The 24618-nt window shown below is 46.3% G+C and overlaps 1 protein-coding gene across 3 annotated transcripts in view; it reads right to left on the bottom strand.

The window, feature by feature from the left end:
• The window catches only part of Ncoa2 (nuclear receptor coactivator 2), a 249110-nt gene that overhangs the window by 4316 nt on the left and 220176 nt on the right, over positions 1 to 24618 (bottom strand). Inside the window, exons 12-22 of one of the 3 annotated variants that reach the window (XM_051158936.1) lie at positions 22827 to 23037; positions 20870 to 21076; positions 17681 to 17896; positions 15738 to 15867; positions 10739 to 10904; positions 7014 to 7292; positions 6439 to 6516; positions 4484 to 4718; positions 2845 to 3022; positions 2399 to 2597; positions 988 to 1077 (exon numbers count right to left, since the gene is read on the bottom strand). In XM_051158936.1, the coding sequence (XP_051014893.1) occupies positions 988 to 1077; positions 2399 to 2597; positions 2845 to 3022; positions 4484 to 4718; positions 6439 to 6516; positions 7014 to 7292; positions 10739 to 10904; positions 15738 to 15867; positions 17681 to 17896; positions 20870 to 21076; positions 22827 to 23037 (1989 nt within the window). The remainder of the gene's footprint in view (positions 1 to 987; positions 1078 to 2398; positions 2598 to 2844; positions 3023 to 4483; positions 4719 to 6438; positions 6517 to 7013; positions 7293 to 10738; positions 10905 to 15737; positions 15868 to 17680; positions 17897 to 20869; positions 21077 to 22826; positions 23038 to 24618) is intronic. The other 2 variants (XM_051158944.1, XM_051158951.1) reach the window with 2 other exon arrangements.

Here is a 24618-nt window from a genome sequence, read left to right as displayed (position 1 = left end):
TTTTTTTTTTTTTTTGTGTGGTTCTAGGGAGTCAATCCAGGACCTCAGGCATGCTAGTTAAGTCCTCATATCATAAAACCAACCCAGTCATAAAACCAACCTTGAAGAAAACAAACAACAAAATCAGCTGGCATGACGGTACATGCCTGCAGTTCTAAGAGGCAGAGATAGGAGAATCAGGAGTTCAAGTTCAGCTATATAGTGGGTTTAAGACCAGCCTGGACGACACCTTACCCTATCTTAAAACAAACAAAAATGGCTGGGCATGGTGGCACACACCTTTAATCCTACCACTTGGAGGCAGAGGCAGGTGGATTTCTGTGAGTTCAAGGCCAGCTTGATCTATAGAGCAAGTTCCAGGACAGCCAGAGCTGTTAACGCAGAGAAAGTCTATCTGGAAAACCCAACTAACCAAACAAAGAGAAAACCAATACCCTCACCTTGAAACAAACAAACAACTATTTACACAAAAAGCATTCATGACAAATGAAATGTTTTACAGCTATTTCTTTTTCTTTTCTTTGGTTTGCTTTTGGTTTTTCGAGACAGGGTTTCTCTGTGTAGACTTGGTTATCCTAGACTCGCTTTGCAGAACAGGCTGGTCTCGAACTCACAGAGCTCCACCAGCCTCTGCCTCCCAAGTGCTGGGATTAAAGGCATGCATCACCACTGTCCAGCATGGCTATTTCTAATCTACCGATTTAGCTCTTTCCAGTGTTTCCTTTTCTTTTTCTTTTTGGTTTTTTGAGACAGGGTTTCTCTGTGTAGCCTTGATTGTCCTGGACTCACTTTATAGAGCAGGCTGGCCTCAAACTCATAGTGATCCTCCTGCCTCTGCCTCCCGAGTGCTGGGATTAAAGGGTGCATCACCGCGCCTGGCTCCAGCGTTTCCAGTGCACTGACTGCACAGAGTGCTCTGTGGCCTGCTCTGGCCTACAGTGCACTCATAGCTGCCTTGGCTGTGCACTCGTAGCTCCTGCTGCTTACCCGAGATGCATCTCCCTCCTGCTTGATCATGTCCATCCCAGGCAGCTGGTTTGGGAAAAGGTTGCCTCCCCTCAGAGCAGGGTCATTTACCTAAGGGTGACAACACACGACATATTTCCAGTTTTTAGTTTTATGTCCCTGGGGAGAGACAAATCCATCACAATGACTTCATGGGCCTAACTGCTCTCCCGTGTACACATTTTGGGGGTAGTATAAATGCATTGATGGTATACTTCTTGCCTTCAAAAGTGAATTTTATTTGCACATTTTCATTTATATCCTTAAAAAAAAAAAAAAAGCTGGTTCAAATCAGGCTGGTGACTCAGTCCTGTGACTGTGAAGCACCTGCGATGCTTCCAGGCAAGTTATCAATTAGCAAGAGCAACGCGTCAATGCTCAAACAGCGCTAGCTTTAATGAATGAACCAGCCAGGCAAACTGTTCATGAGCATCCATCTAGTTCTTTAAAAGAAACTTCTCTCTCTTTATTTATTTATTTATCTATTTATTATATTTATTTTTGAAACTTCTCTTTTTATTACTTTTGTGTGTGATGGGCACGAGTGTGGCGGTCCTAGGGACCACAGGCAGCTTGGAAGCACTGGTGGCCGGCGCTGGGCCATCCCACTAGTGCTAACAGAGAATGGTTTTTTTCAGAAGACACACTGTAGTTGTGAAAAAATCAGAACCCACTAGTGTCTGTCTGTGAAGAATCTTTTCTTTCCTTCCTTTCTATGTTGTGCTGGCATTAAAGTAAAGTGCTGAGATCACAGGCATGTACCACCACACCTGGCAACCAAAATACAAATTTAAAAACTGAGCAGAAAAGAAACCATGGTACCTGTGCTGCAGCAGTGAAAAGGGACACAGTGTGTCAGTCTTCTCATGCAAGCAGAATGCCACTGTGAGTGACCAGGGGGCAGGCCCTTGCTTTCTGTCTGGTTTTAGAAAAAGCTAGGAGTTTTTTGGTTTGTTTTCCGAGACAAGGTTTCTCTGTATAGACTTGGCTGTCGTGGACTGGCTTTGTAGACCAGGCTGGCCTTGAACTCACAGACATCCTACTGCCTCTGCTTGTTCCTGAGTGCTGGGCTTACAGGCGTGTGCCACTGTGCCAGGCAAAAAGGCAGTTCTTAAACTTCGTAGCACTTACCACTCCATTTCTAAATTCCTTAAATCATAAAAGATGATGTTAATGGTGTGAAAGTTACGAAACGAAATGAAACCCTATCCTTTTAGCAGCTAGGAACCCTTGCCAAAGTTACTTCATCATTAACAAGTACTTCTGTCAGACCGCACTGGCGCAGGTGACAATAAGGTGAGAAAACACTTTCAAAATAGATATGAGACTTGAGGCACAAGCAGACAAAAAGGCAGGACTGGAAACTTCTGAGCTGCTTCTCTGAGGTTCTTACCTGCTCGGGACCCATGGAGGACAGCCCTGACGTAGGCACGGAGGTCACTGAGGTCATGCTCATCTGTCCTGTCATCTGGCTCATGTTGCTCAAGCCACCTGTGTTGGTTGCCATGGACACATTGATGTTCATGTTGTTATTGTACATGCTGGTGTTTGCTTGTTGCCCAAAGTGTGGTGGAGACTGTTGTGAAAACATGCTGGAACATAGGGAAGGGGTGAGAGGTGTTAGAAACTGATGATAAATGGAGGTTAGCAGTCTTTTTTTTTGTGTGTGTGTTTTTCAAGACAGGGTTTCTCTCTGTAGCCTTAGCTGTCTCTTCCTTCCCAGTGCTGGGATTACAGGCATGCGCTACCATGCCTGGCTCAGCTGGTACCCTTGATGGCTCTTGTGTAGAAAGTTTCCTGGAGGGACCATTTATAACAGACTCAGCAATGTGCTGTTACCTGTTTCCACCCATGCTCCCCTGTGCCCAACCGTTCATGTCTGTGGGGGGCTGGTAGGCTGGGTTGGCTTGAGATTGCTGCATCATGGGACTCTGAGTATGCGCCATCCGGGGAGACATTAGAGGACTTTGGGGAGTTGTAGCCCCAGTAAAGCCAGGATCAGGTTGCTGACTTATTCCTTAAAAACAAAACAGAAGTCAAAAAGAGACTGTTAGCTATATCAGAGAGAGACTATTCCAAAGTAAGTATACACAGAAAAATTACTTTCAAATACCTGAGTATGTGCAATTAATTACAGACACTTAAAAGATTCAAACTGAGACAGAAGTGCACGTGGGAAAAAAGTCTCCATACTTGAAATCCGTACAGATTAAACACCAGGGTTACAGCCAGAGAAATGGCATCTTTCAGTAAGCCCTCTCCAAACCAGGAGTGCTCAACTATGTATCACTGTAATCGTGTTGTTTACATTTAGTTTAAGCTCATTAAATTCAGCCATATATTGAAGGTCAATATATGAATAACTTTACATAAATTAACGTACATCATCCCAGATGAGAGGATATATTTCAGAAAACACATAAATGCACGCACATTGGCTTGTTGTGTTTTTGAAGGCTTAGCACTCAGGGGAACAGTCAGTGTGTGTTTCCTGTTTAGTTTCAGGGTGAAAGGGAAGAATTCCCAGCAGACTCTCCTCAGCAGAGGCAGCGGGAGAGGAAGGCGGTGGGAAGGGCGGTTCAGGACGGAGGAGGAACATATATGCTTAAAACTTGTGTAGCACTTAATATTTAAACGTCTGGGCAGGGCTGGAGAGATGGCTCAGTGGTTAAGAGCAATGGCTGCTCTTCCAGAGGAGCCAGGTTCAATTCCCAGCACACACTGCAGCTCACAATGAGCTGTAACTCCAGTTCTAGGGGATCTGACACCCTCACACAGACATGCCTGCAGGCAATGGATATAAAAAATAAAAACAAGTAAATTATTTTTTAAAAAGTGAAGTTTAAAGAAGGGAAAAAAGCAACACATCACCTATTCTCTTTATGGAGGTAGGACATCTGTACTTAGGCAACACACAAGCTTCAAGGTCACTACAGATCACTCAGACAGAGCCACGAGGAACATTAATGTTTATATACGCACTTACATTTACTACAATCCCACAACTAATTGAAATATTAGCATCTTTGTCGTTCCCTTTGGTATCTCATCTCTTAGACTGACATTAAAGAACAAATCAATTTGAAATAAAGTAAGAGGTCTCCCATTGTGGCTCTGTGTAACACCTCAAGAATTACCTATTCAGTAAAGGTTCGGCATAATCTTTAAAGTTTTTATTTTCTTTTTTTCATTAAGTACTGTCAATAACAAAGTCTTTCTCAAAAACTGTAGAGTATCTGTAATACTTAAATTGATTTATGTCTTCTGACATTTCGTATCTAGCTATTGATTTCTTTGTGTCTGACTCAGACACTCAAAAGGAGTGTGAGTACGTTTGTGTGTGAATTACCATAGACAGACCTGGGCACATGCCCTCATGCATGTGCACACAACAAAGACACACACACACACACACACACACACACACACACACACACTTTAGCAAGGGGGGGGGTGAGGTGGGGGCTAAGTCCAGTACCGTAGTTTGGAGGAAATGGAAACTGCTGGGCATTGGCCTGGGGAATCCGGGGATTACTCATGGCTGCTGTTATACCACTTGGAGCCACCATGCTTGGGGTCATATTCAACCCTTGTCCTCTCATCATCAGCGTTCGCTGCTGCACCTGTTGTTGCTGATGTATTTGTCTCTGCCGGAGATGCTGGTTGAGGATTTCCCTCTGCCTCTGGGCCAGCATCTGTGCATTAATAGGAGCCTGAAATGTAGGGGCAACCACGAAGGAAAACCAACAAGAGCCAGATGAGACAGGGTACCAACGGCATGCTGCATATACAGCCCATGCAAGGAAGCACTGAGAATGGAGCAACTGTGTGAGGATGAGAGCCTCTGAGCTCAGCCTGGGCCCCCCTGACGATGCTAACTTTGCTAGCTTCTCTGTGTAGCCCTGACTGTCCTGGACTTGCTTTGTAGTCGAGGCTGGACTCGAACTCATAGAGATCTGTCAGCCTCTGCCTCCCCAGTGAGTGCTGGGAATAAAGGTGTGCAGCACTAGCCCAGTTCACCTAACTCATTTCTTGAGGATACAGTCAACCAAAGGACTTCAATGGAGCACAAGTCTTTCTACAGGGTTTCTCTGTGTAGCCCTGGCTGTCCTGGACTCACTTTGTAGACTACGCTGGCCTCGAATTCAGATTCAATTGCCTCTGCCTCCCAAGTGCTGGCATTAAAGGTGTGTGCCACCACCGCCACCCAGCTATAGGAAGACTCTTTGCTTCTTAAAAGAGTGTCCAATCCTATGAGCTGCTATGTGGGTGAAGGCAACTGAACCAGGGTCCTCTAGAAGGAGCCATCGCTCCAGCCCTATGGAGCTCAAATCGACTATTCTCTTGCTTCAGCCTTCTGAGTGCCAGGATGACAACATGTTCCACCATGCCTGGCAGAATGCTCTTGACACAACTTGAGGCTGGCAGTTTACAGTCTCTTTTAAGAAACATTCAAATTTAACCAGAAACCAAATCACTGCCACAGGTGGTGCACATCACAAGGCTGGAAGTGGGGTGATCTGAGTGACGCCTGTTGCTCCACTGATGTCCAGCTGGCTGTACAGGTGTCTCATGCTCCCCTTACCATTTAAGCCAGAGAGGTGACCCTTCCCAGTAGAGGCATGCTCTTTAGTCGCCCTGGTCTATGGCCACACCGTCCCAGGGGCACCTGATCTCAGAGTGGCCAGGGTAAGTAAGATGGATGAAGAGTGGGACCCCGGGCTTGCTGTAACTCAGCTCTAAGGTTACTTGTATAGAGACACCAGTATGCACAGCACTGCCATGGCCAGTTATGACCATGAGTATAGCAGTGAAGAGTTTCAGATGCTTGGCATGTTCATCTCATGCCGAGGCGAGGGTGTGATGGACACTTGACTACCTTCTTGCTTCTGCTCATAACAGTACTGAGGTTTCTTATGCGGCCCAACAGAACCTAACAGGCTTTGTGCTGGTGCATTACTGTCCAGTGTTCCAAAGTGGAAGACTCGGGTATGCATATGGAAAAAGCACACGTGTCAGGCAAGGCCTGTTTGGGTTAATGAATAATCACACACATGTAAAATGTCTTCACACAGAAACCCCCATAGAAACAGCTATGTACTGCTGTGCTGAGAACAATGTTGTGACCAGAGGTGGTAGGCTAAGGCGGTGTTCTTCAGAACATCGGCTAGTACTTAAATCCAAGATTGGTTAAGACTTTCTGTAATACAGCTTTTGAGGATGACAAGAATCAGCTGGCCCCGGCAATGAAGGTGGCACTAAGAACTAAATCAGGGAGGTGGAGGAACTAAAACAAGACAGGCTGGGCAGGCTTGGGGTGTGCAGAGCCAGGGTGTAGCCCTGGGTCACTGCTCACTCAGCATACCCGGCAGCAAGGATGGCAAGAGAAGCTGGCTGGACACAGTGGATGAAGACAGCTGGCGGGCTCCTCACCTGTGTTGGTACTCCAGGCCTCAGAGTCAAGTTCACATTTGAGACATTGCTGATCTGATTCATAAGTGGCTGGCGATTCTAAATACAAACACGCAGGAATCAGTACTTTTTTGGGGTGGTGGTGGTGGTAAGTTGAGACAGGGCTCACTATATAACCCGGGCTGACCTAGACTCTCTCAGTATTTTTAAAGACAGGATCTCTCTACGTAGCCCTGGCTGCCCTGAAACTCATTCTGTAGACCAAGTTGCCCTCAAAGTCACAGAGATCTGCCTGTCTCAGCCTCCTGAGTGCCAGGATTAAAGGTGTGTGCCACACCACATCAGCTTATGGCTTTGAATTCTAAATCTTCCTGCCTTGGCTCCCAAGTGCTAAAATTAGAGGGTTATGGCCATTCCCAGCTCAATACATTGACAAAGAGGAAACATTTAGCTCAAATCACCATTTCCAATCAACAGCCCTCCTTCCCTCCCTCCCTCAGTTCTAATGCTTCATTGCTATGCCAACCTCCATTAATCTTCCGGAGCCCTGGCCAACCGTGGCCCCCCCAGCTCTGAAAGTCCCATGAAGAACGGACCTGCTGTGCTTGGAGGCGATGCTGAAGCTGGAGTCTCAGTTGGTTTGGCTGGTTTTGCACGAGGCCCGTGGGCCTGAGGCCCGGTCGGGGCTGCATACGGAGTGTGGTGTAATTAGGCCGCTGTCCCATGGTGTGGAAGTTTGGATCTTGCATGGGATTATAGCTACCCTGGGCCATTTGTGCCTGAGATGCGTACTGCTGTGGGAAAACAGGGGCCTTCTGCTCCAGCAGCATGCTGGACTCTTGACTTGAGAACTGCTCTGGGTCCACAGCTTGGCTCTGAAAAGAAGTCCAAACAAGCACATAAAGCTACTAAGCACACTGCACTAAACACGAGGATCTTCCTCTCCCTCCCACACCCCACGCTTTAATGCACTGTACCAGTCATCCCAAGGCATGTTTCACCTTGCCTCTCCTTTTCCCTCTACACATTGCCTCTTTGCAACTACGCAAGGGAAGAAGCCAGGGCCAAGGCTGCCTCCCTGCAGCACTTCCTCCAAGGGGGTGGAGAAAGGGGCTGTGACTGTGCGGTGCCAAGTTCTCACTGGCTTCAGTGAGCAGACTTCTCCAAGTGTTGCCACCTTTGACTAAGCACAGACCTCTATCAACCACTTTACTTCAGTGAGTGCCTTAGCCAGCATTAGCAGTGTTGGGGAGCCAGCCACCGCTGTCCTTACTCTCTAGGTAACAGACTTGGGGACATAATGCTGATTTGAGGAAGTTTTTCTAGCTAACTTAATGGTAATTTGTGGTTACACTGTGATGTGGGACTTGAACACCTCAGTGAGATGATATACTGCCTATTATGTTTTGGGGTAGGGACAATTTGATATAGGGTCTTATGTAGGCCAAGTTGGCCTCTAACTTGCTTTGTAGCCCAGGTTGGGTTCAACCATGACCTCTGGCCTCCATCTCCTAAGTTCTGGGATTACAGGTCAGGCCTGTCTTACACTGTGTAAAGCTTACTGAGCTGCTCTCTATGGATGGCAGAATTTCTTACACACCGGCTTTCATTTACTATATGCTGGGCATAGTCAATGTGCTTGCCATTTGTTTTAAACAGTTGCTTCCCCCACCACAGACCTACAGCAGAACAGGGAGGGAAGGAGTAAAGATGCTTAGCATACCCTCCTCCTCCTCATGCCTTGACTGGATCGGACAGGGTGGCTGCAAGACTGCCTAGTATATATTCGGCTAATTTAATTGTCTGAGATCTCTCTCTCTCTCTTCCTTTTTTGTTTATTTTTGTTTTTTGAGACACAATTTCTCTGTGTAGAGCTGGCTGTCCTTTGTGGACCAGGCTGGCCTTGAACTCACAGAGGCTGGCCTCTGCCTACCTGGTTTCTTTTCTTTTCTCTCCTCTCTCCTCTCTCTCCCTCCCCCCGCCCCCGGAAGACAGGGTCTCATTATGTATCCCTGGCTGTCCAGGAAGTCACTATGTAGACCAGGCTGGCTTCAAGGTGCTTCATCATTTCTGCCACTGAGCTTTATATGGAAGCTTCCAGCTGATTCGCCTGTTTCTATATAGGAAATTTAGAGCTTCTGCAGGGAGAATGTCTTAAACCTATGCGGCCCTGAGTGTCAATGTGAAGATATAATATACCTGGCCAATCCTTGTCCTTCTAGAAGCCACTGCTACAAATCTGTTTACTGCTGTGGTAGGCCACATTCAGTCCTTCCAAGCTATCCTTAGCTGCACAGCGTCCTAGGGCGGGTAGCACTGCCTGTGGTCTGTGGTCAGCAGGACAGCCTCAGCATACTGCTGCTCTCCCCATGACAACTTTTTCCTTTTTTGGTTTTTCTTTTTTTCAAGACAGGGTTTCTCCGTGTAGCCTTGGCTGTTCTGGACTCTCTTTGTAGACCAGGCTGGCCTTGAACTCACTTGCCTCTGCCTCCTGAGTACTAGGATTACAGGCGTGAGCCACTGTGCCTGGCTTCTCCCCATACAATTTAAACCGTATACACAGAGTTCCAGCAGAGAGACCATTCATTGTTGAAATATCTCAGAACTTTATATTTTCCCATTTTCAATAGAAAAAACTAATTAGGTTATTTCCCTATTGATCTATTTAGTTTTTGTGTTTTGAGACAGGGCCTTCCTTTAGTTTAGGCCTTGCTGATTACGCTAGGCTGGCTGCTAAGTTGGTGCAGGGTCTTCCAGTCTCCTCCCCACACCCTGACCCACTGCTGGGGTGGAGGCTGCCCTGAGCCTGGTGTCCTCTCCTGGGCTCTGGGGATGGTTGTGACACAAACACTTTATTGACTGAGCTGTTTCCCCAGTCAGTAGTTTCCATTTTTAAATGCTGAATGCAACTCTGGCTAATATAAAGTACACAGCCAGCCACATTTCCCCCATTCTACCAAAGAATGCCACCTACAGTTCAGCTGAAATGACATGGCGGCTGATCCGAGGAGACGTTAGAGAGCATACAAATTAAAAGAGGAGAGCAAAAATGCCGCGCCAGCATGACACTGGTTTTATAATATTTTGTAGGCTAAGACAGGCGAACTGCCTTAAATCTGAAGCTAGGCTGGGTAAGGGATGGAATAGTCTTTTTAAAAACACCCCCTCCCCCTACTCCAAAGTGTTACAAGTCACTTGGCAACTCCAAGGACATTTAGAAATATCACTTGGATAAACTGAAGGATAATTTCAGAGAAGCGAAATTCTAGCTGACGATAAAGGCAAAACCAACCAGCTCCACAGGAAACAGTGACCCCCATTTCCTTTCCGGCATTGCTTCAGGGTGTGCCCTGTAACCTGCAGTCATTTCTTTCCATGATGCTGTTTTTATATGAATGGACAAGGCTGAACTCCCACTGTGTCTGCTAAACGGTGGGAAGTATGACAAGACTATTTGTAAGGTTTCAGAGAAAGCCTTCAATGACTCCATGTCACCTTCCTCAGCTGCAGTGGCATGCTGGAGGCCCAAGGCAGCTGGCCTTGGGAGGTACTTGATGAGAGTGATGCTGACCAGAAAGGAAGACAGCGACAAGGGCATGGGGGCTTCTCTGGGTCCATCTTCCTGCAGCAAACCAGGAAGCTGTCTTACAGGGCAGCAGGTGCAGGGGCAGCTTTAGACACCCTGCCCCAGCAGGGACGCGGGGTTATTTACCACGGCATCACAGGTATTCTCAAATCAAAGAAATACAGAGAATTACAAACGTCTATTACTTCTTTAAGCAAACCTACCAAGACGAATAGAACTAACTAGGTTACTAAGGTGGTTGACATCCTTTTGTTCCTATTTGTTTAAATATTCTTAAAATTGTTATGGGCGACACCTACATAAGGGCCAGAATGTATGCCGAGCTGGAGCCACACCTAGGATGACCTCTGCCTCCTATGTGCAAAACAGTCCTTTCTAGGCAGTGGCTGCCTGCCTCAGTGCCCAGGTATGAGTAGACTGAGGCCTGCTAACACTGTCTCTTTTCCAGGTGAGGGACAAGGTCACCAGGAGGCAGCGACCCTGTGGTTTCTCTAACCTCTTTTCCTTGTCTGCCCCATCAGCAATGGTGGACAAGAGGCTCTGGGCTTTAGCTTCTTGGCTATAGTTTATGCTAGAGCAGTGGAGGAGGAGGAGGAGGAGGAGGAGGAGGAGGAGGAGGAGGAGGAGGAGGAAGAGGAGGAAGAGGAGGAGAGAGAGGAGGAGAAGCAGGGGTGCAGGGTGGGGGAGACCTTTTGCCTATTGAGCATGTGGCCCCCCCACCATGCTCTGGCCTACCTGGCTGACCAGTTCTGGTATCCCCAGAGCTCTGTCAATCTCCTCAAGGCCATCGAAGTTCCGCAAGGCCAGATACAGCTGGTCTAGAAGAGCGCCCTCATCGCTTGGTGACTCTGCTCCAGGGTGTGGGCACAGCAGGTCATCTGGGGAGCTGCCAAAGGGCTGCCTACAAAGACACAAACTTCACCATGGGCTGATAGAAATGCCTGCTGACTTCCAGGGTCCCCGCAGCAAAGTCTTCCTTCAACCAAACACTGAACCAAATATGCACCCGAACAATCCACTCTATTTAGTGCTGGTCAAGCCCAGGCAGACATCACAGTAATTTTGTTTCTATATCCTCTCATTTCATGGCTAGCAACAGGGGGTTAGCTTAGCCAGGTTCCCATAGCTGTGCAAAGTCGGAAAGGCACAGCCATAAAAGCCACTGAGATGCCTGTGTTGGGGCTCACCTGCCTAACGTCACCAACCTGCACTGGTCTGCACATGCATGTGCTTTGCACTGACAGGGTGACATAGTCTGGAGCTTTTGGCTGGAGGCAGTGACTTGTGTCACAGTCGCTTTCTATAGGAGGCTATGATGGCCACATAGGAGAGAACAGCAAATTATCAGCAGCACAGCTACACTCACTTGAATTCAGTCTGGGCCTGAGTGAACTCGGCTGAGCTGCTAGGAAACCTTGTTTATACAGAAGCACAATTTGCTTTGTTTTTTGTTTTTGTTTTCCGAGACAGGGTTTCTCTGTGTAGCCTTGGCTGTCCTGGACTCATTTTATAGACCAGGCTGGGCTTGAACTCACAGCAATCCACCTGCCTCTGCCTCCTGAGTGCTGGGATTAAAGGTGTGTGCCACCACGCCCAGGGAAAACTCATTCTTAAGCAAGGGGAAATAAATTTTGTCAGGGGACAAAGTTGTCTTGCCCAGTTCAGTCTGCTGTACTTTCTTAGGCAGTCTAAAATGTTGCTATGCCTTAGCGTTGTGATATGGCATCCTGCTGGGCACTGAAACCAACAACTAATTTCAGACAGTGACAGTAGAATGCATCAATGTGTAATCCTGTATTCCCCATCTGGTCCAACTTCCAGCTGACTATCCTTTGATGCCTCTTCTCACTTGCTGTCCCTGCTACATGTCACAGTCCCACTGCTCCTGAGCCATGACCAGCTGGCTGGGAGGCCGCTGTGGGTAGAGAGTACCACAGAGGTGTATGTATTGTGTGCATCGCTGCCCTTGCCTTCTCCTGTTACTAAGAGGCTTGTGGAGGAACAGCTTGCCTGCACGGGACATGTTCAAAATGTGCCACCTACTTCTTTTTTAACCACAGTCCACACTCCTCCAATTAATCTGTTTCCTTAGACCTGGGAAGCTACTTAGTAAGACATGAAGTGTTGCCTCAGGGCTGGATAGTTTTACGTCCACTTGACAGGGACTACAGTCATCTGAGAAGAGGGAGCCTCAATTGAGAAAATGCCTCCCTAAGATTCAGAAGAGCATTTTCGTAATTAGTGATTCAAGTGGCAGGGCCCAGTTCATCGTGGGTGGTGCCAAGCCTGGGCTGCTGGTCCTAGGTTCTACTACAAAACAGGCTGCACAAGCCTTGAGGGAGCAAGTCAGTGAGCAGCACCCCTCTGTGGCCTCCGCTTCAGTTCCTGCCTCCAGGTTCCTGTCCCGCTTGAGTGCCTGTCCTGACTTCCTTCAGTGTAAGGTGAATAAATCCTCTTGGTCATGGTGTTTGTTGCAGCAGTGATAACCTAAACTGGGTGTTAACAGTTGGCAGCTTCTGTGAGACGCTGTACTGCAGAACAGCGTTCCTCCACCGATGAATGACAGCAGTGTGAAGTCTAACCATGGCAGACTGTGGACTCTGCATCCCACTGAAGCTAGCTAGCCAAGGGAGAGGCTCAGCCTCATCCTTCATGAGAACGGCAACCGCCGAGTACTTACAACAGAGGACAGATACACATGCTCACCCAAGTTAAACACACACCACTGCAAATAAAATTCTGTTTTGTCGTTGCTGTGTTCTGTTTTTCTGAGACAGGATTGCACTGTGCAGCCCTGTCTGGTGGGCCTGACACTCACTATGTAGGCCAGGCTGGCTCTGAAATTGCAGAGGTCCACCTGCTTCTGCTTCCCAAGTCCTGGGATAAGACATATCAATACACATTTGTTTTTTTTTTTTTTTTAAACTAAACCCCACTGGGCCTGGAGTGATGGCTCAGCTATTAAGAGCACTGTCTGTTCCCCAAGACCCAGGTTCAATTTCCAGGACCCAGACAGCATCTCAAAACTGTAAGTCCAATTCCAGGGGACATGACATCCTCACGCAGACATACATTCAGGCAAAAAAAACCAATGTACATGAAATAAAAATAAATTATCAAAAATAAATAAAAACTTCTTAACATCTATGTGCTAAAAAGCAAAGCAGGCTGGTGGTAGCTCAGTAAGAGGGAGCTGGCAGACAAATACACAAGGCCCTTGAGCTGATTTTTAGCACTGTGGAAAACACAAAACCCCAAAGTAAAGCAGTATATGCAGCACCCCCACTGTGGTCCCAGGCGTGGCACCTATCCCACTGTAGTCTCTAGACTCTCCTAACACCACACCCACAGCTTCGTCCTAATCGCATTTTCCTGACACACTGTGGGCAGCTCTATGTGGAGAGTGTCTGTGTATGTACTTGGGCCAAGGAGATGGCAGACAGAAACCGGTGGTCACATCACACCTTTCCATGTCACACAACTTCCCATGAGACTTAGTCACCCTAGGTAACATTAGCAGCCTTCTGATGAGGAACACACACACGCGCGAGAGAGCGCGCATGCACACACACACAAACACACACACAGACACACACACTTCCCACCTGCCTCTCACGTACCTCCCAGGCACTGCTGACCGCCCCACTCCCCTCTTATACTAGACCACTGGCTGTGCTATGCTGAGTGGACTTGGCACATATGTTCAAAGTCAGGCTGTGTGTGGAGGTAGGGACTGTATGTTCTGCCTCTGTGCTGACCTTGTGCTCGCAAGTAAACCATAAAGGTTTAGGAACTTTCCACTCGATGAAAACAAAAGATTCCTGGTGTAGTGGGATTAGCATGTTACCAAGCACGTCTTATTAAGACAAATGCAACACATCATGTCCTGCTCAGTGCACAGCACACATTTCTCTAGTCCTCTTTCCTCTTAGAAACACGGGCAGTGGCTGGGAGGTCGTGGCATACAAAGCAAGTTCAGGACAGGCAAGGCTACACACAAACTGTGTGTGTTGGGGGGCTGGTAGAGAGGGTTGACATAGTGTCAGAATCCTACAGAGCATTGAGAAAAGAAGGGGAGTGTATAAACATAAAATGGCTAAGTCTTTTACAACTGCTCAACATGATTTATTAAAGCCTAGTGTGTAACACACACCTGTAATTCCTGAACTCAGGAGGCCCAGGCAGAAGAACTGCACGGATTTTTTTTTTGTTTTGTTTCCTGGAACTCACTCTGTAGACTAGGCTGGCCTTGAACTCAGAGACGCACCTGTCTCTGTCCCCAAGTGCTGGGATTAGTGTATGTGTAGATTTGTGAGCGTGCACACACACTTGGAAGTCAGAGGTCAATGTCATGTATCTTTCCCTACTTTTTGTTGTTGTTGTTTTTGTTTTTTTTTGAGACAGGGCTTCCCTGTGTAGCCCTGGCTGTCTTAGACTTGCTTTGTAGACCAGGATGTCCTCGAACTCACAGCGATCTGCCTGCCTCTGCCTCCCAAGTGCTGGGATTAAAGGTGTGTGCCACCACGCCTGGCCCTCTTTCCCTACTTTTTGAGGCAAAGCTCTACTGGGACCTGGGACTCACTGACTAAGGTAGACCAGCTGGCCAGCGGGCCCCATGGCTCCTCCTGTCTCTGCTTCCCCAGTGCTGGGATTACAAATGTGTGCCACTAAAACTGGCTTTTAAATAGGTTCTGGACTCTGATCTCCCTCCATATGTTCCTTCTTGCTCATTTCAAATTCACAGCTTCCTTTTTCATCACTCGTGACATGCACATCTGTGTATGTACAGACATATATATTGCTAAGTATAACCTGCTTAGTTTGTGTACTGTTACACTTGCATGTGTGTGTCTCCAGGGCTGACCACTTGGTGGGAGATAACTAGCTGCCGTGCTCTTCCCTGGGGAAGAGTGTTTCTCCCACTCTGTGCATCCCTTAGTAATTGCCTGTAGTTCTCTGTAGGGTTGAGGCCTCCTGGTCTCTCTCCCATCACTTTGGCTTGTTCATGGCTGTCCTTGTCCAGCTCATGTTCAGGCAGTCATGGTGGTGAGGCTTTATGGGTGGAGCTTCTGAGTACCGGCAGACATAGCCTCTCCCTCCCTAATCCCCTGGGTCTTACAGCCTCTCCATTCCCCCGCTCACAGTGTTCCTTGAGGCTTAGGTGTGGGTGCGCCTTGCGGATGCAGCCATTGAGACCGAGGGCTCCACAACTCTGCATTTTGATTAGTTGTGGTTTTCTATATTCTTTGTTGCAAAGAGAAGTTTCCTTGATGAGGGGCGAGGACTACACTTATCTAGCTAGACCCTGGAGAGGAGGTGGGTGGCCCCCTTAGTTAACTGTGGTAAAATATAAACAGAAAATGGTCATTTCCTGTTATCCTACACATGCCACATAACCTCTATGTGGGTAGGGTGCTGCTCTGCCCCTGCACTGGTCTCCAAGACTCTGAAGCCTTGTCTGTGAGCCTCACTGGACCAGCCACTGAAACACAGTTATCCCTCTCGGCTTCGCAGCACAAACACCTCATTTCCCCAGCCACTGCCCAGGTCGTGCTGGCTTCTGCATATTCCTTTCTTTCACTCCATGTCTAGTGGATGACTTGGTCTGAAGAAATGACAACTGGGCAAGCACCGCCCATTCAAAAGGAATTCCTCCAGGTAGGTCTGAAACAACTAAAGGAAGCCACGTGCCATCAGCTAATGATCTTCCAGCACTCCTGGTGCCGAGACTCACCTGTTCTGGTTTGCAAAGGACGCCTGGTCTATAGGCAGGATGCTCTCAGGCCACGGGGCAGTTTGGTTTGGAGGAGCCTGCTGTTGGTTATACTGAGGTCCTCCCATGTTCATCTCTAACTCAGAAGGCCCTAAGAGAGGGAGGACAGAGAGAAAAAAGCAAAGAGAAACTTGAATTCAAATCTTGTCTCTTATCATTTAGAAAGCATACATGTTTATTGTGTAATGGCAAATAAAACTGTTGGCTGATGGAAAATGAAAAGGCAGAAGCAGTTATAGGTAAAAATATGACTATACAGTTGTGGTATGAAGTGCAAATGAAATCAATAAATACCAAGGTTAATAATCTTACCTACCTTAGGGCAGGTCCAGATCAGTGGCAACAACAGAGATCTATAGTCTCTTAAAGCTTTCGCTTGTATGGGAAAATACTAACTCATTAAAAAAACTCTAGGAATAAATATATATATATATATATATATATATAAAATTATGTTTTTTCATGACATGGCTTAACACTTACGCAATAGCTTGCACATGAAGATTAACAGAGCCTCCAGATCACTTCCAGCCTGCACTTCCACTGGGGGCCTGAAGAAGGCCCTGCAGCGCACCTCCGGGGCACCGGGAAGCACCTGACCCAGAAGCGTCCCCAGTCCTGCTTCAGTCAGCGCTTCCACAGCAGGGCACACGTGGACACACTTCTTTCTCTGAGGCTCTTGTGGCTCTGAAGCAGCAGAGCTTTCTCCTCACTGCATCATCACCTGTCTACCTGACCTCCTCTGCACCAGACACGTTTCTGCTGGGCTGCATTCACGGCGTTGTTGAGTTTACTCAAAACTACAGAGTCAGCTGCACACTGAACCATCAAGCCAACTGGAAGCTCCCAAAGTGAGAGATGCCCTTCAGCACGGACTGGGAACAAACTGTCTACATATGAGAACTCTTACTGTGACTTTATAAGCATCTTAAACATGTCTCAGCTTAATTTTCCATAGGAATCTGTTTTTCCCCGTGAATATGTTAGCACTTCCTGTGCAGTAACTAACATGAAAGTTTATAAACACAGACTTTTTAGAATTGTCAATGTACAAGATCAGAGGAAAGTCCTATGTCTGTGATTAAAAACATAATATCAAGTAGGAGTTGTATAGACCTCTGGTCTTTTTTCCCTTTGAGAAAGGGTCTTACTTACCTCAAGCAGGCCTCAAATTTGCTATGCAGCTGAGGATGATGAACCCCTGGTCCTGCTGCCTGCACCGCCCAAGGTTTGGGGTTAATATTTGACTAACAAGTTTCCCGAGGGAATCCATATAACATACAATTTATGAATTTCAAGTGTAGCATCCACTTGTATCAATATGCTCAGGCCTACAACCACCATCACATTGATACTGGCACATTTTCACCTACCCAAAATGAAACCCTTGTTGCTAGGAGTCACTTCCCTCTTCTTCCCAGGCTGTCAGCCTTAGGCGGCCAGGGCAGTCTGTGATGAGCACCTCACATGAAGGTTTTGTATAATGTGCACCAAAAACCATGTTAATAACATGTGAGGTGTCTCCAAATAGAATCCTAGAGATCCTTGAGCGCTACGCCATGTTCTCCGAGAGGCCGCTTGATCAGGGAGGCCAGGGATGGCTGCGTAGAGCTAAGGCACTGCGGCTGCGCCACTCAGCTATCTCTTCACCTTTAAACAATCCTCTGCACGCTTCTGTATATATGTATAGCGTTTATACTGTGACATTCTAATGTATTTTGCCTTCAAATTAAAGTTAGGCAATTAGTTCTAGGCAGGGTTCTAGCAAAATGCCATTTAGGACTGCTTCACACCAGGGACCACCTACGCTCCAAGCCAGAATCTGCCAGTCCTGGAGGACCAGTGGAGCTGACAGTGCATCTGAAGAAAGTGTAAGGAGAGCAAAGAACGCTGTGCTGCCTTACCTATGCTCATGACCTGAGACTGAAGCATCTGTCTTTGGCCAGGCTGGCTGTTGGCTCGCATGGGGAGGTTAGCTGTTGGGTTCCGAATCATGCCTCCTTGGATTGGCCGGTTCATGGCACCAGTGGTAGCAGCACAAGTAACTCTCACAGCTGAACTCTGTGGTGCCCATTCCCCAGAGGGCATGGTGGGCCGGGAAGTGCTGCTGCCAATCATTCCTGCATGCAAGGCAGAGGAAGCTGAGAGATGCAGACATTGAAAACAGTGCCTGAGTGAGCGGCAGACCTACCTACAAGACTCAGACCATGTCGGTAAACTGCAGTTACCTAAGAGCAAACCCCCTCCCTGGGTCAGATGTGGGCCCTTGGCTAAGAAATAAGAATTGGAAACTCTACAGCTTTCACAACGTGAACCTGCTGCTCTGTATGGTTCAGAAGAGCTGTTAAAACTGCTCCCATTTCAACTCAGAACAGGGGTGCGGCAAGTGGATAACCCCAACTTCCTTCCTCAGGAAGTGAATCACATTAGCTGCCATACACGTCAGAGCCCTACTTTCTAAAAGGGAGGGAGGCGAGGAGGAACGAGGTAAGAACTGATAATTAATCCCATAATTAGCGACCCAACCAGAGAGCACCCCACAAAGCCTTCGGAAGACCTAACGTGCTCACACTCCTTTCAGCTCCTCGGCGCCTGCTGATCTTCTGGAGCATGCAGACACGCTCACTGTGTGACCGTTAAGCTAGGCTGTCACACCACAGGCACACTTCTGCGTGGCCAGGATACTTTAGTAACAACTTACACTAAAAAAGAATTTCAAAATTTACCAAGGGCAGCCTCCAAGTCCTAGGAAGTTAGAGCTTTCTGATACGGCCTTTGAATCTAAGGGGTTCCATGCTTCTGGGCCACTGCATCCCTGACTGCACAGATGCAGGATGGGTAGGACAGGTGTGAGCTGACATCTGATCCTGGGAACAATGGGAACGCCACATCACCAAGCAGAATTCAGGCCTGAACCTTGGGAGCTGCCTAAGACTTGCTAGGGGGAAGCTTCAGAAATGGCATCTCTGTGTTTTGAACTATGTGATATGGGAATATAAGGATTTTGCTCTTGCTGACTTTATTTGGGTTAAGCAGCTACAAACTTGCTCTAGTTAGCATGTGGACAGAAGGTGGGCGTTTCCTCACCTGTGAGATGACGGACATGCTCACAATGTTAAAGGGTGAAGGTAATTAGAGTTTAAAAAAAATCTGCACTAATACTAACACACACTTAAAGCCATTTTATATTATATTTGAGCTACACAAAGATATTATGGGAGAAAAGATTTTTCAAAATAATCTACTATGTAAATAGCATAACAAGATTCTAGGAGGGTGAACTTATATGTAAACTCAATATCAGTGCAGTGAGGATAAATGCCGCTCCTTTTGGTATTGTTTTTAGAAGCAGAGGGAGTCCACGATGTTATAGCCCAGGTACTGGTAGGTCCAGGGACACCCAGTTTAAGGGAGCCTGTCTCTATGGACCTAGGGTCCTAGATAAGACTCATCCAACACTGCAGGCCTTCCTGTAGTCACTGATAGGAGTCCTCCTAGTGAATCATCAGCCTCTAATGAATTTTATATCAACAATATTTATTTTTTTCTTTTTTTTTAATTTATTCAGATTACATCTCAATTGTTATCCCCTTGCTTGTCTCCTCCTGTTCCTCCCTCCCTCTTACACACTATAACAATATTTATATACATCAGTATTTCATTTAAGAGTGACAAAGTAAAAATGGCACCGTTTAATGAGTCTCTAATTTCATGAGGGAGTCAGTGCACGGCATGTGAGCAAGCCGTCGGTCTCTGCTGAATGGATAAACTGACACAGCACAGCTCATGCTTTGCATCAACTATCGCAGTAACAGGAAACAAAACATCCGTCACTTCCCCTTAAGTAGAACCCTGATCTTCAGTTGACTAAAATGGCAATGTACAGGGATTACAGACTGAGCTAAAAATAAAATAGCAAGAATTAAGACACCCACAACTGTAAGTTCTTTTTATACTATCTACTTATTTCTACGCCCAAGCCTCTAATACGTCACTGAGACAAGGGAAGAAAGCTATAAATTATAGGCAGCTCTTCCTTCGGGAAGCCAGCAGCTTCCTAAAGCATTCATGCATAACAGATGGTGTTCTACTGTGGGCACTTTGAGTTCAGTCTGAATTCCATGGCTGCCATAGCATAGCATGTGTCACCTAGGGAATGTCCCTAGGTAGTATGGAGGGCACTGGAAAACTTCAGCAGGCCAAGGCCCTGCTAGACTACAGACAACTTCTCGGATCGCCTGGAAGCCGTCCTGAGTCGAGACGCATCATTATTTAAAGTTATTATTGTTATGACAGTTTTGAAATGGAGTGGTCTCAAACCAGTGTGCTCAGTTAATTTTGCTCTGACCTGAAACAACATTAAAAAACAACAACAAAAAAACTAGAAGACAAATGCTAATAAAACAAAACACAACAAAATCTATGGCTCAGTCCTCTAGCTGCAGCCCCTGAACAGAAATGCTGAAACACAGGCAGAAAGCTCTTTTCTTTTAATTCATTTTCCTGAGTGGAAACAGAACCTAGAATTGTGAAAGAATGGTGGCATTTTAAACTTTCATTCTGAAACATTCAAAAAACATCAACACAGTTTTGGAGGTAACAGTGGATTACCATTGGATGCTAAAAAGCACAGTTATTTTACATACACCCTTCTATTTGCTTCCAAGTTGGGAGTGAAGTAAGTCTAGACAGAAGAGGGATGCTCAGAAACCTCCTCAAAGCAGCAGCTGAAGAGTGATCTGGTTAGCTTGGGGGAGCGGCTTCCCCCACTATCACAAGGAATTTGTGAGGTTTCCTTCCACATTTCACACGGGAGTTTCTAACAAGCTTCGGGTGAGTGTCTACCATTTTGATGTGGATAAACACACTGGGTTTTGTTTTGTTTTTTTTTTTTCTGAGATAGGGTTTCTCTGTGCAGCCCTGGCTGTCCTAGACTCACTTTGTAGACCAGGTTGGCCTACAGGCTCACAGAGATCGGCCTACCTCTGCCTTCCTAGTACTGGGATTAGGCTGTGCGCCACCACACCCGGCTGATAAACGCATGGTTAAATTACACAACCCACCAGTAAGCAGCAGTGCCGTTGAGCCCTTACCTGTGCTATTGTTCCCTAAGTTTCCTTGGCTTCCTAGCATCCCTTGGTTACCCATCATTCCTGGCTGAGGTATCACTGAGTAGGGACTACTGTTTCTGATTGGTGGGAAAGGTCCAGCACCAGTTGGGCTTTGCAATGTGATGTCAAGTGGTAAGTTCTGGTTTGGCAATAACCTGCCCAGTTGCCCTGGTCGTGGGTTATTAAAAGCTAAGGAGAAAACAAACGAGAATCGAAGGTTAATAAAGGACAATGAAAAAGAATATTAACACTACTTAGGTTTAGGGAAAATGTCGCTGGTAAAATGACGAAGATGCATACCAGGGGCCAACTACCTACATGAGAGACAACTCTCATACAGAAAACACGCAGCACCCTGTATGATACTAACACTCAGTGGCCTTGCAAAATGAGTATGTATGACATGGACCATATTCTTCTCTCTGGTAGTTTTAATACTGAAATTCTTTTTGCTAAATAAATCATTAATATCATTTTTTCATGTTATATTATTCAAATTTGGGGGTAGTGTTTTTTTTCTTTTTTTCATTATTCTTTTTTTCTAGATGAGGTCTCCCCTCAAATTGGTGATGTTCTTGCCTTGGTTCAGGGGCATGGATTTGTATAGCAGTTAACTATAAATAGCTCTTGCATGCAGCAGCAACCTCCACACAGGTGGCCTGGGTGTTAGGATACTATGTCTCAACCGGGCTTTCAAGGTTTAGAATGAGGCTAAAAGCGGATCCCTTCACTTGAGAATGCACACTGTACTACCTGAGGCAACACTCTCTATTATAGATCAGGGCTTCTTTAAACTCTGGGCGCATAGATTTGAAATGATTTTTATCATTAGTGTGCACTGAGCAGTAATCTAGTGTCAAGTAGATGACATATAATTGTTAACAATGTTACTAAAACACACAAATATCATACATTATAATTTATGCAGCTAACTTATTAGGTAATATCAGGTACTTTCACTTTCTAAACAGACTGAAATAGCTCACTTAAGAGAAGGAGGACTTCTTAACACTATATGGTAGAAATAAAACATTCAAGAAACCAAGGCTGGGGATGACGCTGTTCCCACGCTCAGTCCTGCCTTCCCCCGGGTCAGTTACCTGGCCTCCATTCACCAGCCCAAGTCCCACTGGAACTCAGGGAGGAGGAGCTGGGAGCCCCCAGCGTGTTCTCTGCTAGCTCTCTGGGTTAATGAGTAGTATCTCTTGTTTCTTACCTTATTATTTTAATTCATTAGCTTTGTGATTGCTCTAATCAAACAAAACAAAAATCATCCTTCTTTCCTTTCCCCCTTTCTGGAATGGTCAGGAACCACCCAAGAAAAGATTTAGTTCTAAAGGTAGCCATCTCTGATTTGCCTGGGGCTTGCCTTGTTAGGCAAGGCATTGGCTCAAACTACCTGAGGTGGAAACAGTCATTATGTATATCAGCACTGAAGACGCTGACTTTCTGCAAACCATGCTGTGCTACAGAACAACTGCTCTTTCACACAAAACTGGAAACTGCAGCCATGATCAGGTTTGTAATCTATTTGATCCAAGATCAAACAAATTTAAAGAAAGATTCCTAGATAACAGGGCAAAGCATTTGACTGTGAGCAGCCTTCTCATGAACGATTCAATTCTGAAAATAATCTAGTTTCTTTTCTTTGAGATAGGGTCTTACTATGTAGCTCAGCGTGGCCCTGAACTCACCGTCCTCTTGCCTCGGCCCCATGCCTGGGATTACAGCCATGCCTGGCTTGAATTTTCCTCCCCACAGGAAACTAGGACAGTCAGCAGTCTGAGCACTTTCTGACGGGCCAGGACAGCAGATGGTGCTGTTTTATCACAAACAACCTCCAAGGAACTAAAACTATTTGAGGTAGACTTTAATAATCTGCTTCTGATGGGGATCAAAAGGGACATTTCTCGACAAAACGGGTAACGCGCATACTCACTGCTCTGTGACATTCGCAGCGCTGCTTTCTGGGCTCCAACAGGTGTGGCGGGACCACTGTCAGCAGTGAGTTGCATGAGGTCATTGATGATGGCTTGCTTGTCAACTGACCCAGCAGGGGCTCCTGGCCTTGTGTCTGGGAAAAGCTGTGGCAACTGACTATTCTGCAAATCATCCAAAATCTCTTCCAAGTTGTCCAGCTCGCTGCCAGGCTGCAGTCAACAGACAGAAGCATACATCCAGGCTCATGCTGAGAGTGGGCACCCCAACCCTGGCCACTGGCAGCTACAGACCTAACCATCACAGGGCATCCCAGCCGAGTGAAGAAAGCAGGTAGGTGCAATGTCAGGCCTAACAAGGAGCTGGTCATCTTTCATAACGGACACCAAGGACTGCAACCTACCCTCACCTAGAAACCAGGCATGGCTGAATTAGAAAGAAAGATGTGATGTTTCCCACCTTGTGATTCAGTGGCAGTTTGTTTCCTTTATTTTATGTGAACCACCTCATTAATTATGAATGTATATATAATATATACATATATGGACTTATAATTGGACTATGACTTACAGTTTGGATTTAGACTTGGCGGTTAAGAAACAAGGCTGGTGTAAAATATGGTGCAAATAACAATGGCTATTTCCAGTGTGTGGCCCCCCCAGTATGGGGGGGGCATCTTGCTGATCCTGGGATATCTCTTGACTAGACACATGTTAAGTTAGGAAGTTGCCAGTTGAAGTGGCATTGTATTTGATTCTTTTCAGAGACAGTTGCTTAAGCAATGAACTTAGCGACTCATTTTCCAGGGAATCCTCATGTCCTCTTAGAACAAGTAGAAGACCATTTTTGTGTCACCCATTTCCAACAGAAAGATAAGCTCTTTCTATGGGACAGACAGACAGATCATGTGACCCTCAAAGCTCCTGGGGAAGGGATCAGCATAGTTTTCCTCTCAGAGTGGCAGGATTCCTTTGTTGCTTTGACTGACAGGCCCTTCAGTGGTAATGCTTGTAGTGTGGGCATGGCATTCAGATAAAAGATTACTTTCCTTTCATCATTAAGTTAAAACAGAAATTCCTACAGCTTCCACTGATTCCTCAGAACAGTGTTTTGTATGCGTCTGTGATGACTGCCCGTATAGTTTTGTCTTAACAGATGAGAACAGGGCTCTACCGAGCTATCTCTGTCTCTGAAGCAGTGTCCGTCCTATGACAATGCAGCCTTATCCTGACGATTTTTAAAGCTCAGTGTACGGGTGAAGGGGAAGGCTGAAATAAATGATAAGCTGCCTCTGAAGAAGCTTGGCAGGCTGCCCTTGATGAGAAATATCCCAAACAGGTTCATGTAAACAGATCCCCAAGTGTGTATGCTCTTCTTAACAGATGCACTTGAAATTGCCCCCAACTGGAGAACTGCTTCCTTGTTACAGGGTACACAAACAAAATTATAAACCACCTTAAACAGAATAAAAACTTGGTTTTTTGTTTGTTTTAGTTTTTTTTTTTTTTTTGTGACAGAGGTCACTAGATAGCCCAGACTGGCCTTGAAGTGTTGTACTCTGCCTCCTGGGACCTGGGATTATAGGCACACTGTACCATGTCTAGTCCACAGAATTCTAGTGACAAGCACCATGGCTGGCTGGCTCACTTTCCTTCCTTCCGACTCTGTGTCAGTGGTTCTGAAACTTCCTAATGCTGTGACCCTTTAATACAGTTTCCTGTGTTGTGGTGACCCCAACCATAAAATTGTTTTTGTTGCTACTTCATAACTGTAATTTTGCTACTGTTAGGAAC

This window comes from Acomys russatus, chromosome 2 (genome assembly GCF_903995435.1).
Source record: "Acomys russatus chromosome 2, mAcoRus1.1, whole genome shotgun sequence".
NCBI lineage: Eukaryota > Metazoa > Chordata > Mammalia > Rodentia > Muridae > Acomys > Acomys russatus.
Note: the sequence above shows the minus strand (reverse complement) of the source record. Positions and strands in the feature narration are given on the sequence as shown.